The following is a 14,478-nucleotide window of genomic DNA, read 5'->3' on the forward strand; positions in this document are numbered from 1 at the left end:
TGGCAGTTTTGCTGTGCAGCTGAGGAATGGTGAGCTTTGCTCCCAGGAGATGGAACCTGCTTTTTTTGGGCAGCACTGGTGCGCAGAAGCGCACTGGCCATGGCTCCTGCGTAGCTCAGACACCTCACTTTATCAAAGCTAGTTTGTACAATATTCTGTTTGCTGTCCCTTGATACTGACATCCCTGTTCTTGACCTTTCCAGCAAACTGTCCCACCAGCCTGTGCTGCTGTTCCTAAGGGATCCATATGTCTTGCCTAAAGCCAACGGTAATCAAACCTGTCATCTGTTAACAGTGCTTTACTGCTCTGACCCTGCACCACATAAACCACATTATTATTAATACCGGCCTAGTCAGATGACACTGGTCCAAAATCTAATAACCTGCCAATAAAATGATAGTTCTTGTGTAAGAAACCATTAAAACACTAAGTGGGGTGGGCGATTTATAAAAGGGTGGAATTTTCTCCCCCAGTTCTTCTCTCAGACAAACCTACTGAGAATTCAAGTCAAAAGACAAAGAACATATTGCTTTTTTCTTGTTGTTGACCCTTTGGGCTGTTATGCCTGAAGGATTTGAACTTAGAGACCCAGTCCTTTGTAAGTGCTTTTTCCCTAAACACCAGTTTATCTCCTGCAGGCGTGTTTGTATTTCCATTTGGATTACTACTATTTCTTATCATTTATAACCTCTAGAGCTTTTTTGGGGGAGTGGGGAGGGAGAAGAATGTATACTTTAATTGGTGCATTTCATGGGACATTAGTGTTAACCTTCATCTCTTAGTATGTGGTTCAAAAAAGTATTTGAAAGAGCTTCTAATAAACTCTTTTTTCTTTTTGCCTTTTTTTTTTTAATAAAAAGTTCTTTGCATTATTAATTCAGAGAACTTACCCTCTGTCTTAAATTAAATGTGTGCAGTTAAAAACAAAATAATCATTTTTAGTAGTGTATTCCTCCTGGTTTTATCATTTTACTTGTTTGAACTGATACTTCTACTAAATTTTGTATTAAAAATGTAATTACACTTTCGAGGAAGAATTTTCTCCCAGAGCTGCAAATTATTTTTTTTTTCATGTAGCATTTTGTTTGATTTTAGAAAATACTGTATTGAAATCAAGAGGGAGGTTCTTGAGCTGCCTTGAACATCATAAAATTTTTAAGAGTAAATTTAGGAAAGAACACGTGTTTGCTTGTAGTTTCTTAGCCAGTGAAGTGTACTTCATTCAGATTTTCTCAAGATGTATATAAATAGCTGAAGGGAGGGTGTAAAGAAGACAAAGCCAGGCTCTTTTCAGTGGTGCCCACTGGCAGACACTCTCACTGTAAGGGTGACTGAGCCCTGGCACAGGTCACCAGAGAGGAGGTGGAGTTCCCATCCTTATTGATGCTGAAGAGCTTTCTGGACATGGTCCTGGGCAACTGGCTCTTGAGCAGGAGGCTGGACCAGACCACCTCAGGGGGTCTTTTCCAGTTGCAGTCGTTCTGTGATTCTGTTACTTTTTTCAGACTATTTTTCAAAGCCAGGGACCAGGCTCATGTATTTTGGGAGGTTTAAATAGTCTCTCTGGCTGGCAATGTCCACTCTAGCCAGTGGTGTGGGCCAATGGTACTGACCCTGTGGAGTCTTACTGAACTTAAAGTTGTAGTTCTAGAGTAAAACAGTGAGTGCAGAGATCTTGTGTGACCAAGGTCCACATCAAAAGACACATTAAAAAGTCATTTAGTTTTTAGTCTTTTAGGCTTGACTTATCACTGGTCTGGTCAGCTGGACTGAATGCACATCTAAGGCTGGAGCACACATCACAAAATTGATACACCAAAGAACAGGTTGGTAATGGAGACATAGTCACTTTACAAGATCACTCCTGACCCAAGTGACAACACAATTCAGAAGCACCTGCAGAAATACCTGTCTAAAAGTTGGCCCAGGTGCTACCTATGCTAGTATTTAGAGTGGATCACATTGCATGCTTTAATCTAACTGTTTAATGCTCCTCTTAATCACAAACTTGGATTCCTTGAGAGCAAGGTGTGAATTATGAACATAATTTAATTCCATATCATTCGTGAGAGAGAAAATGGATTTCATAGTCAGTTACTCTGAAAATGAAGACAGCACTTAGTGTTTCTAGCCAACATGTAATGTTTTGCTGTAGGACTTCTAGTCAGGATTTTGCAGTTTTGTGATGGTATTTGTCTTCCTTCCCTAATGTATACTCTGAGTAAGGATGAACTTCCTTTTCTTGAAATCATTAGGAACTTCATAATGAATTTTGTAACTACTCCTTTAAGTAGTGTGTTACTTGGATTAAGATAAAAGCCATGTTTAAATATTAAGTAGGCCTCATTAATGACATCTGAAACAAAAGACTTCTACGGCCTTTGCCAAGGCATTCTCTGGCCTTGACACACAGTATTTAGAATTCATGTGGCAGATGAATATTCTTTGTATTTGAAGACCCTAAAACATCAAATTCATTTGGTAGTTACTCTTTAACTTGAATTGAAACACAAATTAGAATGTGAGTTGTAGTCTAAAAACAGAAGAAAACTGAGTCGTAAGTCCGGAAGCTCTACTGGTTAAGTCTAGTTAGAAAGAAACAAAGTTTTTACAGGTTTTAGACATTGCCTTTAATTCTTCCTTCATTTTCAGTTTGCAGCACAGAGAAAATATAGATGAGCTTTCTAAAATTTTCTTTCTTAGATCAGTTCTCACTTTGATAGACTGATTCATTTGTAAAAAAACAGCCAAGGTTGTTCAAACTACGACCAAAAGTAAATGTCCAAATGAATAACTATTCAGTTTGTGTACTCTTTGAAGGTGATCTGTGAGAGTTGTTTGGCTCAGAAGTGGAGTTGTTCTTCCCTGGATACAGTAATGCCTGTGTTAACATTTTCCCATAAAACAGGAGATTGTGTATTTGTGGGGTTTTTAAATGAAATTCACAGTTCTGTCTGCAACATAATACTCAGAGAACACTTTTTCCTCCCCTTCATTGCACTGTTACTTGTCTTCATAAAATACCGTCTTGCTATTATTCTAATGAGTGAACTTAAACATTTTTGAGTTGCAAGACAACTTCGCAAAAATAAGACTCATAGTTACAACCCTCATTGATTTTCACACTTGCATTCTACTTGCTTTTTCATGATGTTTCTGAGTGCGTGAGCACATCACCTTTTGTGTAAGATGGCCATTCGATTTTTAGCTAAAAAATGGAATCTCAGATTTATTGTCATTTGTTCAAAAACTGTTCTGATTCTTTAAGCCGTGTAAGTTTCACAGATTTGCAGGACTGTGCTTCAGTGTATTTATACATTTAACTTAAATTAATATACTTGATTTTTTTAAGCAGCAAAGCCTTACAGTAAATCTGATGCTGTGAAGTTGTATCATTTTTTAAATCAATAGTCATTTTCCTATATATTCTGTATGTTACAGAAGAACCAGTAAAAACTGGTTTCTGGAACTGCAGCATTTAATTTAGAAGGAAAGCATCAGATTGCCCTTACTAGTGTATTTTTAATAACATTAATGACAACAGTATAGGGTTATTCTACCAGGGTGACTGGGGATAGCTGAGCTTGCAGGACTTGAGGAATCATTATTGGATTCAAAATATTAACAAGTAATTTATAATTATGGCTTACTATGAGAAGCTGGGAGAATTATTCATGTATTGTTCACAGTGGATGTTGCAGTGCGTTGAAACTTCCTAAAATATGTTTGTAACATCTTTAATACACAGGAATCACCTTATTGAAACCTATGAGATAACACTTCTGAGCTAGTAAGGATTTTTTTTTCCTTACCAAGTCCAAATCTACTTTTTGCTCAATAGTTTTACCTCCAGAAATATTTTAACAAAAGAATGCGGGGCAAAACCTAACTCCCACCCACATTCGGTGATCTAATTTACCAAGTATCTAATGATTTTTATAAAAGTTACATCTCCCCATTTTGAATAACCTGTAGGCTGATAGGTGAAGGAAAGATTTGATTAGTGTGGGAAGTTCTCTATCAGAACAGGTTGCCCAAGGAAGTTGTGGATGCTCCATCCCTGGCAGTGTTCAAGGCCAGGTTGGACAGAGCCTTTGGCGACATTGTCTAATATGAGGTGTCCCTGCCCGTGGCAGGGGGGTTGGAACTGGATGGTCTTAAGGTCCTTTCAAACTGTAACCAGTCTGTGATTCTGTGATTCTATAAATAGTCTGTTCTTCTAGGCCAATCCATTTCCTAGTGTAGTAGCAATTTTAAGATTGTAAGAGGTGATCAGAAATTCTTGCTCTTAACGCCCACAGATTTAAATGAACTCTCCATTAAAAACGCAGGAGTTGGTGCATTTGAAAAATAGTTTCACTTCAGTAATGTACATTGTTATGTTCCCCTGTGTGGATCTATTACTGTGTTCTATCAGGTAATTCTTTTATGCTAAATATAACATGAAAATTCAGTGCCAGTTTCCTCTACATTTGTGGTAAGAACATAGTGGCAGTTTTTTAACCTCAGATATTATAGGATGACTTTTTGTAATGCATGACACTTTATGTTGATTAGACACCCTGAAATTTTCCTGCCTCCCATAATCATCTCTGACTGTACAGGCATCCTCAAGTCTTCTTAGGCTAAACATCTCTGTAAACCACAATGGAAAAACAGCTTTGAAGTATTCCCAGTAGCAATCTTGGAATTTCTTCAAGTATATTGAGATTTTGTTAGAAATTGAATTGCCAGTGTAATCCATCTTCCTTGTGAGAAAAGATTCGGATAAAGAGCTGGAGCCTAGCAGCATTAAGTATTAGAACATCCTTTTAAATCAATAAGCTACAAATCTGGCAGCGCATTCATGCAATGCCCAGTGCTACACTAAAGTGGCTTTAGTGCTGAAACAGCATTACTAATGGCATGTCCCCAGCACGGATAAACAGTGGAGTGATGCAGTAACCCACATCATATGAGGCCTTACCTAGTTAAGTCTCACAAAAACGTTTATATTGTGCTGGCATAGGTAAGAAAGCAAGGTTCTTTCTTTTTTCTTTTCAGATGACTTTCCAAATGTAGTTATAGAAGGCATTCTACATGGAATATTTTATCCTCATTTACTGCCCAGGTAGAAGTAACGTGTGGCTAGAAGCAGCTGAAGCAAGTCTCCGAGTCACGTGTAATGGAATTAACAGGAATTAAGTATCTATCTATCTGAGATGTGAAAACTACGCTCAGAAGGAAAAGGCACAACCTCAGTTTTGGTTCAAGCATTAGATCTTTTAAAATAAAATCAGTGTCACCACAATTGCTGCTTTAAAAAAAAAAAAAAAAAGATATGGAAACAACAGTATTGAAATTATTTATACCTTTATATGTTGATATGCTGTAACTATTTAACACTAAAACCTGAAAGTCATACACTGAATTACACTAACCTTTGAAAAGAATTGAAAGCTTTACTAATTATTTCTGTAATTTCTATCATAAATTACACTAAGCGTTTTTTACAACGGGATTTTTCCCAGCATACTACCCATTGCTGGCACTGGATGGATTAAAAGTGCTGGCACTTAAGAGACTGTGTGAGAAATTGCACAAAAAAAAAAATTAAGGCAAGAAGAAACTGAAAGCAACTTTCAGTATTTTGTTCATTTCTCTTAAATTATTTTGAATCTGCTCCTTAGTATCAGGTTAGAAAAGAGCCAGTGCACCTGTATGGAAAGTTTCTATTGGAAAACATGCTTTCATGTTTTGAAATACATAGCTCACTCTCAGGAAATTTTGTAGATTTCAGCTGAAATTATTTTATCTACCAGGGGATTTGCCATGGCATTTACGCATCTCCATTCAGTTATGACATCTAATCTGTGTATGTTTACTCTTCACATCAACTTGCAGACTGTAATCCATATCTTAACATTTTGTAAGTCACAGAGCACACAGCTCTGTGGTAAGCTAAAGCAAGAATATGATTAAGTAGTAAATTAATAAAACTAAAAATGATAGATGTATAATTATATATATATATTTGTTCAGATTTAACTGGAAATTTGTATGTGTGCTACTGGACATTACAAAATAAAGTACTAGAACATGAATGTACTGCTCCAGTGTGTTTTCCGTGCATTTCTATTCAAACATTTCTCTGAGCTTGTGTCATCAGAGATGGTCTCACTGATACCTCCACATGGAGCACAAGAAAATGCCTGGTTGTCTGCTCATTTAAGACTCTCCGCAGCATGCTATGTGAGCATGATCGGCTTATAAAAGTGCATGTTTTGTGGGGGGAAAAAAATCAGCGTAATTGATGAGCCAGTGAGTCACTGGGCTCAGAGAAAGGAAGTGCTGCAGAAAAGCCATACTGGCAAGGCTAGGCAGGAGCAGCAGTCTGGTCCTTCCAGTGCATAGGTGTTGAAGCTGCCTGGGAGTGATGAAAAGGTGCGCCTGTGACTGCAGCACTTGTTCAGTCAGCAGAACTCTCTCCACTGTCGGCAGGATCAGCTGCCAGAAAAGCTTTCAGCTATCTGCAGAAATTGAGCTATTTGAGGGAGTCTGAGGCTTTCTCACTCTTACTAACACTCCTTCCCAGTGCTGCTTCCCAGAGAATTTTACTTGAAGTAAATAAAAATGATTTTTTCTTTACTTTAAGAAATAAAAATGAACAGCAGTCAGATGGAAGCCTAGTTACTAGGCGCATCCAGAGACTCTCCTCTACTTCTTTCTAGAGAGGACAGTCATCCTTTCTCACGTCTCTAAAAGAAGTGTCAGTATTTACCCTCAAGAGGCCCCAGGGCTGCAAATGGCGAACCAGCAGAAGCACTCCTTGAACTGCAAGCAACCTCTCAGGAGAGGCAGAGGTAAATCCCTGCCCACAGTGTTTACCTGGGGGGTGCCAGTAGGTACCTACATGCTCTGTGCTGTCCCATTTGCGCTCTCCCCTGCAGCACAGAGTCTGGATACCACACCTGGTCACCAAGACACCCTTCAGCAAACCACAAAGGTAAGTGGTGTGCTGTAAACTGTGCACGTGGGTGAATCTTTCTGCACTTCTTAGCATTGGCTGTTCTAGCCCGAGTTTTGAAACACTGGAAACTCAAGAGAAAAAAACCCACGTCTCTCCCTCTCCTTCCTGTAAAGCACTACATAACTCATTAAAGAACCTAACAAACTCAGCTGTCTCTAAGTGCTACCTTATGCTGACCTTGTTTCAAAGCTACCAGTTAAGCTGTCAGCTTGAGTTACTTCAGAAGTATTACAAAAACAGTGAACCTAAAGTTGCATCTCTGACACGGAGCAAAACTGCAAAAAAAGAAGCATTTAACTAACTTTAGCTAGGAGTTACAAAATTCACTGTGCTGTAAAGCAAGGACTCTTCTGTTTTAATCAGTTACTAACTGATTATCTTACTTAAGAGTAGACAGAGCTGCTCTTTCTTGATTACAGGATTGCATGTGAATACTTTTGCTTTTTAGGAAGGCAGCAGGGATTTTGACATACTAAGATTAGAGAAATTTACCATCCCTCCTCTAACCTTACCATCTTGTTTCCTGGGAAGCAGCACCCCCTACACACTTTGCAGAATCAAATAAGGTCATAAAAGAGGCTGGGAGTATGGGGGGAAAGGATATAGAAAAAGCTCTTCATTAAGTATTTATTTGAAATCAAGGTTTATTTATTCAAAACACATTTTTGGAGGGGTTTTTTTTTCAACTTTAAAAATGCTGATACTGTTACAGAAAATAGTATGTTCAGTTGAAAAGGTGGAAACACTGCAAAAATTTCCAAAAATAACAAAATTACTGTATTTCAGACCTTGAAAAAATAGAAATGCATCTAACACTTTTCATTGACGACTTCTTCTGCAATTTAGTAGATATGTCATGAACTTCAAGGAGTGACAGATCCATAGAATTATTATAGGAATGCTCATATCTTTTATGTATTTGGCAAATAGTAAGTATTACCTAAATACAGCCTGATATATTTTGAGGAGATCAGTCAAAAACAAGCCTTAAAGAAAGTGGTAATTTTTACTTTCCATTCTGACTATTGGTCTCACCAGTCGCCTACTTCAACTACAAATGGTTCTTTTACAGCTATTTTGCCACTGTTCACAATCACACAGTCTTGAAGAGGCCGGTCGTGTTCATCTGTCTGCTGGAGTTCTATTGAGTGCACCACAGACTGTTAACAAAAAAGAGAAGAGAGTTCATTTTACCCAAGGAATCTCCAGTGGCTCAACACTGGGACCATGTGAACAACTAAGCACTCCAAGCATTACTATATACTAAGCAACTTTAAAGATCTTTATCCTGCTGATTTTTTTTCCCCATAGGAACCGTCATGCCACTCTAAACCCAAACACAGATAACAGAAGAAGGAAGGCTGTTTGCCCTTCCATAAAAACCTTAACCCAACAAAAATATTATGAAGGGGCAACTCAAAATATCTTTTCAGCTTATCAACCCTAGCACATTCAGGGTCTATCTGTAGCCTATGAGCAAAAGTGTAATCCAGAGATCATAAAGGATGAGAAGTACTTGTTTTTCTAATCGTAACAGCATTAACTGGGCTTCAAGAAATCTGGTGCGTTAATCAAAACTAAAAATTAGTCTGAGTTTCTCCTCAAAAGTTTTCAGCTACTACTGTAGCTCATGAGAATCAAATTCAGTATGAATGAGGGAGTGGGGGAAAGTGTTCTGATGAGGTTTCAACCTCCTCAAAAAACGGGTAAGTGCAGCACTTCAGGTTTCCCCCATTCATTCCAAAACACAGATTAAACTGAATGACTTAAAAGGAAAACCAGATGATTATGAGTATGATCAGCTGGAAGTACCATTTTTCAATTTATATTCTATTTGGCTTTTGATCAGTTTTGCATGTTTGTATACTTTACATTCAAGCCTAACAGTGAAAGCGTCATCCATAACTAGTACATGCTACAAAATTAGACTTTAGCTTGTAGAAATACAGTTATTTCACGGCTAACAGCACTAGTGAAAGGGGAACCTGAACTTCCTGCATTTGTAATCTGCAGTGGTGTCAGTGCTGATTTCGGTGGTTGGTGGCCTAAACAAGAGCTGTGAAAGCCAGAGCCATGATTTAAGTTTCCATTTCTGCAGTCACCATTTGCTATTTCATTTCTAAATCATCCAGCTTCGGGGTCTTCACAATCTTTTCTGCCATGTACGTACTAAATAACACTCAACTGTTTGGAACCACAGATACACTAACGCAGATAAAACATGGCAGAACTTGTCCAGATTTTCTTGGATTAGTTTTGCCACTACTTTCATCTTACCATTCCATCAAGGACTTTGCCAAACACTACATGTTTTCCATCTAACCAGGAAGGCTTTGTCACACTGATGAAGAACTGGGATCCATTGGTGTCTGGACCAGAATTAGCCATGCTAACCCATCCAATTCCATAGTGTTTAAGCTTGAAGTTCTCATCTGGAAACTTTTCCCCGTAGATGCTTCTTCCTATGATACAAATCAGAAAGCTAACTTAAAAAATAAAAAATAAAACCCCCTTTATTTCAAAATGAGAAAAACAAAGTATATATTCAGGACCTGAAGATTCATTGTTCGAGTAAGCACAGCAACATCACTGTTCCATTGTCAGTGATGCCACACTAAAAGCATTTTGGTGTAAGGAAAAAGGTAAGCTAAAACATCGCATGTAAGGAGAGAATATTTAAAGCTTAGAATGTGTTATCCTTTGGATTTAACAAGCAAGCTGAGTATCTTCAATGGTCCTGCTTACATACACCACTGAACAAGTGTACTTCACCCTATTCAACAAATCACTTATTTATGGCCACTAAAACTTAGGTTGCCAGGTTTCATAACAATTTTAATCTTTACTTTCTCAACCTTTCCTCCTAATAATAAATCGCTTTAGACATGTCTAGAAATATATGAAGACCAAATGGAAGTTAGCCTAAAAGGCTTGTTGTGAATTTGTACCATCCATATTACATAAGGATTTTGTTGTTTCTAAGACAGTTCAGAAGAGGAAACTTTTGAGTCATGTTTAAACCACCATCACTTTGAAAAGAGAAGGCAGTCTGTCTCATTTGTTATTTGTACAGTGCCTAGCACAGTGGTCACGCTGCTCCCAACACCACTAGATACTATCCCAATAAACAGTATTAGCAGGCAAAAAACACTGCCTACCCTTAATGCTAAAACTATGTCTTTGGTATAGCCTTCCCCATTGTTCACTGCAAAGAAAAGGCATGTGTGTTTTCCATTCTGTCCCAGCTGGGAAATCCCTAACATCGTATTCAGGCAGTTCAAATCCTAGCAGGTGAAGCATGTGTGTGTAAGGGACGAGAACAGATCAGAAGACACAATGCAAGAGATGTTGCACTGGGATTGCCCTCCTTAGTGGACTAAACTGCTCTTCTGGATGCTCACGAGTGATAGACACAGCCAGAATTCACACCATCAGTAAGTTTATGGTTTTAAATTAGTACGGGGAAAAAGGTGAGACAGCATGACCCTAATTTTCTAATTTCACTACCCATTCTGAAATTCCCTCCCAAAGCACGTTTCTGAAGTTTCCACAGAAGCGGCTGAGCTCCTTCCCTACCTGCCTTCCCTCTACGCGATTTCACTGTTTCATCACCCATCAGTTTTCTCCTGGATGACTAGAACTGGTTCACGTATACATGCAATCAGTGAGTGCCTCAGGGGAGGAGTGCTGTCCCAAAGCCAGAGCAGGAGGAGGGCGGAGACATCCATCTTTTGGAGACAGTATGTTGTAGCAGCAGCTCAGCTGGTCACATGGCTCCAGCCCACCACGCAAAGCCATGCTTCTTGAATGGGGGACAAGTCACAGACAGAAAAGAACTATCTGCAAAAATTGAGGACAAAGGAAGCTCTACACATACTTAAAATCAAGTAATCCAAATAATTGCAGCTCATGTTCCAAGATGCCTGGGAAAGTACTAGATGGTCTAAAACTTTTTTTCTTTTTTTCTCATTTATGTGAGCTGAAAGACTGAGGGAATTATGTGGTTTTGCCCGTCTTTTCAGCAGGCATTCAAAGAAAGGAAAGGGAACCTGGAAGATACTAAGCACGTTACCTCCTGATCCATCTCCAGATGTAAAGTCTCCCCCTTGAATCATGAAGTCTTTGATCACACGATGAAATTTACTTCCTTTGTATCCATATCCTCTCTAAGAAAATGAAAAAAATATTTAAATTAATGGAACATCCAGTTCTATACAAGTCACATGGAAACACGCATGGGTGAATGACCAGATTTCACAGAATATACCACCACCAGATACAAATACTGGCAAGAACATTAAACTGAGATGCAGGTGAATGCAGCTGACTGCACTGCCACAAAGCAGGTATTATGCAGGTGATCAAAGCTACTGTCTTTATTTGACTGATATCCTACGACAGTACCTCTACATGCTAGATTTGGCATGGCAAGGTCAGTCTGACGTAGCAATATCCAGCATCTTGTAATTATATCTTGTGAACCAAGCCCCAAGGACCTGAGAAGTCACACACCAGTGCACAGCCTTGGGAATGGCACTCTTGCACAGGCTCCACTGAATTAAGATTGACAGTTCACAACTGAAACAGCATTAAACAAATATTTACTTCCCAATCCAAACTTCAGTACAGGTAAGTGGAAGAAAACTGCAAACATACTTCTCCAGTTGCCAGCACAATGAAGTTCTCCACAGTCTTTGGGACAACTTTTCCAAACAATCCAATTACAATTCTGCCAACATCTTTGTCTCCAATCTTCACATCAAAGAACACCTGAACATTTTCGTGAAGAGAACAAACATGATATGAACATGAGCGCAACAGTAAGGCCAAGCTTTTGAAAGTGCAAGGTGTTAAGAAACCGCTTCTGGCTGGTCTATACTAATAGTAACTCTCAGTTCCTGAGTGTGCTGTTTTAGAAAAATGCTTTCAGAACTACCAAAATCAGCTTATGCAGAAAAATGTTTGAGATCTGGTAAATTCACATGTTGTTTCTTACTGCTTTTAAATGCTCAGTGAGACTGCTGTATCACAAGTTTGAAGGTAGTGTTCAAGAAGACTCTTCCCAGATGTGCATGTCTTTAAAGCTGTACAGAAAAGATGAATCATGAAAGTGTTTCCAGTGTGGTGAACAATAACAAGGGAAGTATAGTACTGGCAATCCTCACAAATGATAGTTTGCTATCCACTCACAACCTTCACTGTTCTAGGCATTACTATCTATGTGATTAAGTACAGGCTAAAGCCTAAATGTCATTAAATTGACGAAGAGTAGGAAGAAAATCCTACAGCTCAAGCAAGGAGTTGCCTTCCTAAATATGAATTCAAACCTGGCAGAGAAAGGACCAGGCTACATTATTCAGCTGGATGCCTAAAAGCTTGAACAAAAATGTTGCTAAAAAGCGACTTCAAAAAGGCAAATGCGTTATAAAGCGTTTTAATATAGTTCAGAATATATGAACATTGAATGTGCAAAAATGTTCCAAAAATTACTGAAAATAGAAACAGCTGTCAGGAAATGAGACATTTTGAGGTTCTGAAAAAGTTACATAAAGACTATTACAACTTCTAGGAAACAGCAATGTGTATTCCTGTGATGTGGTATTTGCTGTTCCTTGTGGTGCTCAACCAAATATTACTTGTCTGCAACGCTAAGAAATTAGTCCAATAATGATAATAAATGACCACAGTCTCTCCAATGTGAATGCCTCTTTTACACTCTCCTACTAAACATTTCTGCCATTTCTTGATCTTCCATGTGGTTTTGACTGTTGAACTTCTGGCTAACGCTATAAAAGCTCTATAAAGAAAATAAAATTCCTTTTGATACACCTCATTCCTTTCCTTGGCACTAAATAACATAAAATTCTTAGACGTGTGGCTCCCAAAGTATTAACAGCACACTTTAACCAACTTTTTAACATTTTTATAAACACACCTCTTCAAATTTTGCTGCCAGGGTTATCTAGGTAAGGGGTATTGCCTGCCTATAAACACACCTTATTTTGCCTGGAAATGTTGTCCTAGTAAAAAGACTGCCTGAAATATATAACCATATGTAAGTAACACAACTGAGGCTGCCAAACAGTGACCCCAAATAGCAGTAGCACCAAACACTTTCACAGACCACATGGAGACAAGTCCATCACATACTGTAAAGCTAACCGAACCAGAAGGCTTCACCTGTGGCAAAGCTACTTGCCTAAGCAGCAAACCCAGTACTTCCAAAAGCATCAGCTTATTCTTTCAACAAACAGTTAAGTTCCTGGGTTTCTGTTAGCACTCCACGTACCTGTGCTACATGCCTGGTGATTTTCAGGTGGCTCTGCGCTTCCAAAGAATGCACCACATAATGTGTCTGTGCATATTTCTGGCCAGGAAATCAAACACGGAAATATTTGGTAGCCCTAGGTGCTGTTTTTGCAGAGAAGCCATGTTCTCTTAAGCATATTTCCTCAAGTTCTCTGGAAAGTCAATAAGCATACAGGCACTAGTGAGCTGGTCAACACAGCAGCCTCAAATCTCAGAAAACATCTTGCCAGATTCTTCACCAAAAACTCTTGAAGAAACGCTATAACTTTTCAGTCTTACTAATATTTTCACATAATCTTATTTACAATTTGCAGTATTTCAAGACTGAAATGAAAAGAAAAAGTGCACCAGTAAGAGTGGCTGGTTCTCATCAATATATTCATGTATAATGAAGATGGCGTACATGAAATTAAAAAATGGCCAAGAGCACTAAATTATTCGAGGGTAGGAGGAAGAAGTTGACTGTGAAACAAAGATTTCATGATTCCTACAGACCAGGTAATAAAACGACAAATAAACTCTCAATAAATACAAAATACTGCCTATGGAAGAGGACTACACAGCCAGAACAAAGGGTGCTAAATCGGCTACCACTCAGAAAAGAGATCTGCAGTCACCCTGAGCAGTTTTATGAAAAGTTTGGCTCTGGGCTTGTTAAGATCAGAGAAGAAAAATGAATTTTAGAAATAATTACACATGGCTAAGGACAAGAGCATAATTATGTATCATATGCATTCGCACTATGCATTCACAGCCCGAGTGCTCTATGTAATTCTATCTTCTGTGTCACAGAATGATAAAACAGATCTGAAAAAGGTAAAGAAAAGGGCAGCACAGATGCTCACAGATTTGGAACATACGAAGAGAGATTAAATAAAACTATGCAAGCTCGAAGAGAGAACTGCAGTGATTTGATGCGCTCCGTAAAGTTATGACTGTCTTGCACAAGGAAGTTCAGCAGCTGCAATTATCTGTGTCCCACAATCAGGAAAGGGCACAAAATGAAATCCCAGGCGGAAGGTCTGAAAAAGCGAAGTACTTGATGCACAATTAAACTGCACTATATTGCCAGAAGATGATGCAGGCGCCACAACTTACGAGACTTACCCTCAAAAACAATCAAATCCACGGACTGCAAGTCCGCAGCCAGCGCAGACCC

General features: G+C 38.7%; 2 protein-coding genes across 2 annotated transcripts in view; one reads left to right on the plus strand and one right to left on the minus strand.

The window, feature by feature from the left end:
- The window catches only part of SNX24 (sorting nexin 24), a gene marked incomplete at its 5' end in the record, with an annotated part of 44,477 nt that extends 39,362 nt beyond the window's left edge, over window positions 1-5,115 (plus strand). The window contains 2 exons of the mRNA XM_010020819.1: window positions 204-268; window positions 5,045-5,115. Coding sequence (XP_010019121.1) covers window positions 204-268; window positions 5,045-5,115 — 136 coding nt within the window. The remainder of the gene's footprint in view (window positions 1-203; window positions 269-5,044) is intronic.
- A 2,693-nt stretch (window positions 5,116-7,808) lies between these two features.
- PPIC (peptidylprolyl isomerase C (cyclophilin C)) lies at window positions 7,809-13,241 on the minus strand. The gene is made up of 5 exons (XM_010020820.1): window positions 13,191-13,241; window positions 11,667-11,780; window positions 11,083-11,176; window positions 9,288-9,472; window positions 7,809-8,170 (listed from the first exon to the last, which is right to left on the minus strand). The coding sequence occupies exons 1-5, from the start codon at window positions 13,239-13,241 to the stop codon at window positions 8,042-8,044; spliced, it is 573 nt and encodes a 190-aa protein (XP_010019122.1). The 3' UTR covers window positions 7,809-8,041.
- Window positions 13,242-14,478: the final 1,237 nt, after the last annotated feature.

The sequence above is a fragment of the Nestor notabilis genome, unplaced genomic scaffold (genome assembly GCF_000696875.1).
Source record: "Nestor notabilis isolate BGI_N333 unplaced genomic scaffold, ASM69687v1 scaffold4228, whole genome shotgun sequence".
Classification (NCBI taxonomy): Eukaryota; Metazoa; Chordata; class Aves; order Psittaciformes; family Psittacidae; genus Nestor; species Nestor notabilis.

Excerpts from the sequence above, each read along its gene's own strand:
- PPIC (XM_010020820.1), bottom strand. The coding sequence starts at position 13,241 with ATGCTTTTGGAAGTACTGGGTTTGCTGCTTAGGCAAGTAGCTTTGCCA. Across the intron at positions 11,781-13,190 it reads GGCAAGTAGCTTTGCCACAG|GTGTTCTTTGATGTGAAGAT; the intron begins GTGAAGCCTTCT and ends GAAAATGTTCAG. Across the intron at positions 11,177-11,666 it reads TTGTGCTGGCAACTGGAGAA|AGAGGATATGGATACAAAGG; the intron begins GTATGTTTGCAG and ends TCATTTTCTTAG.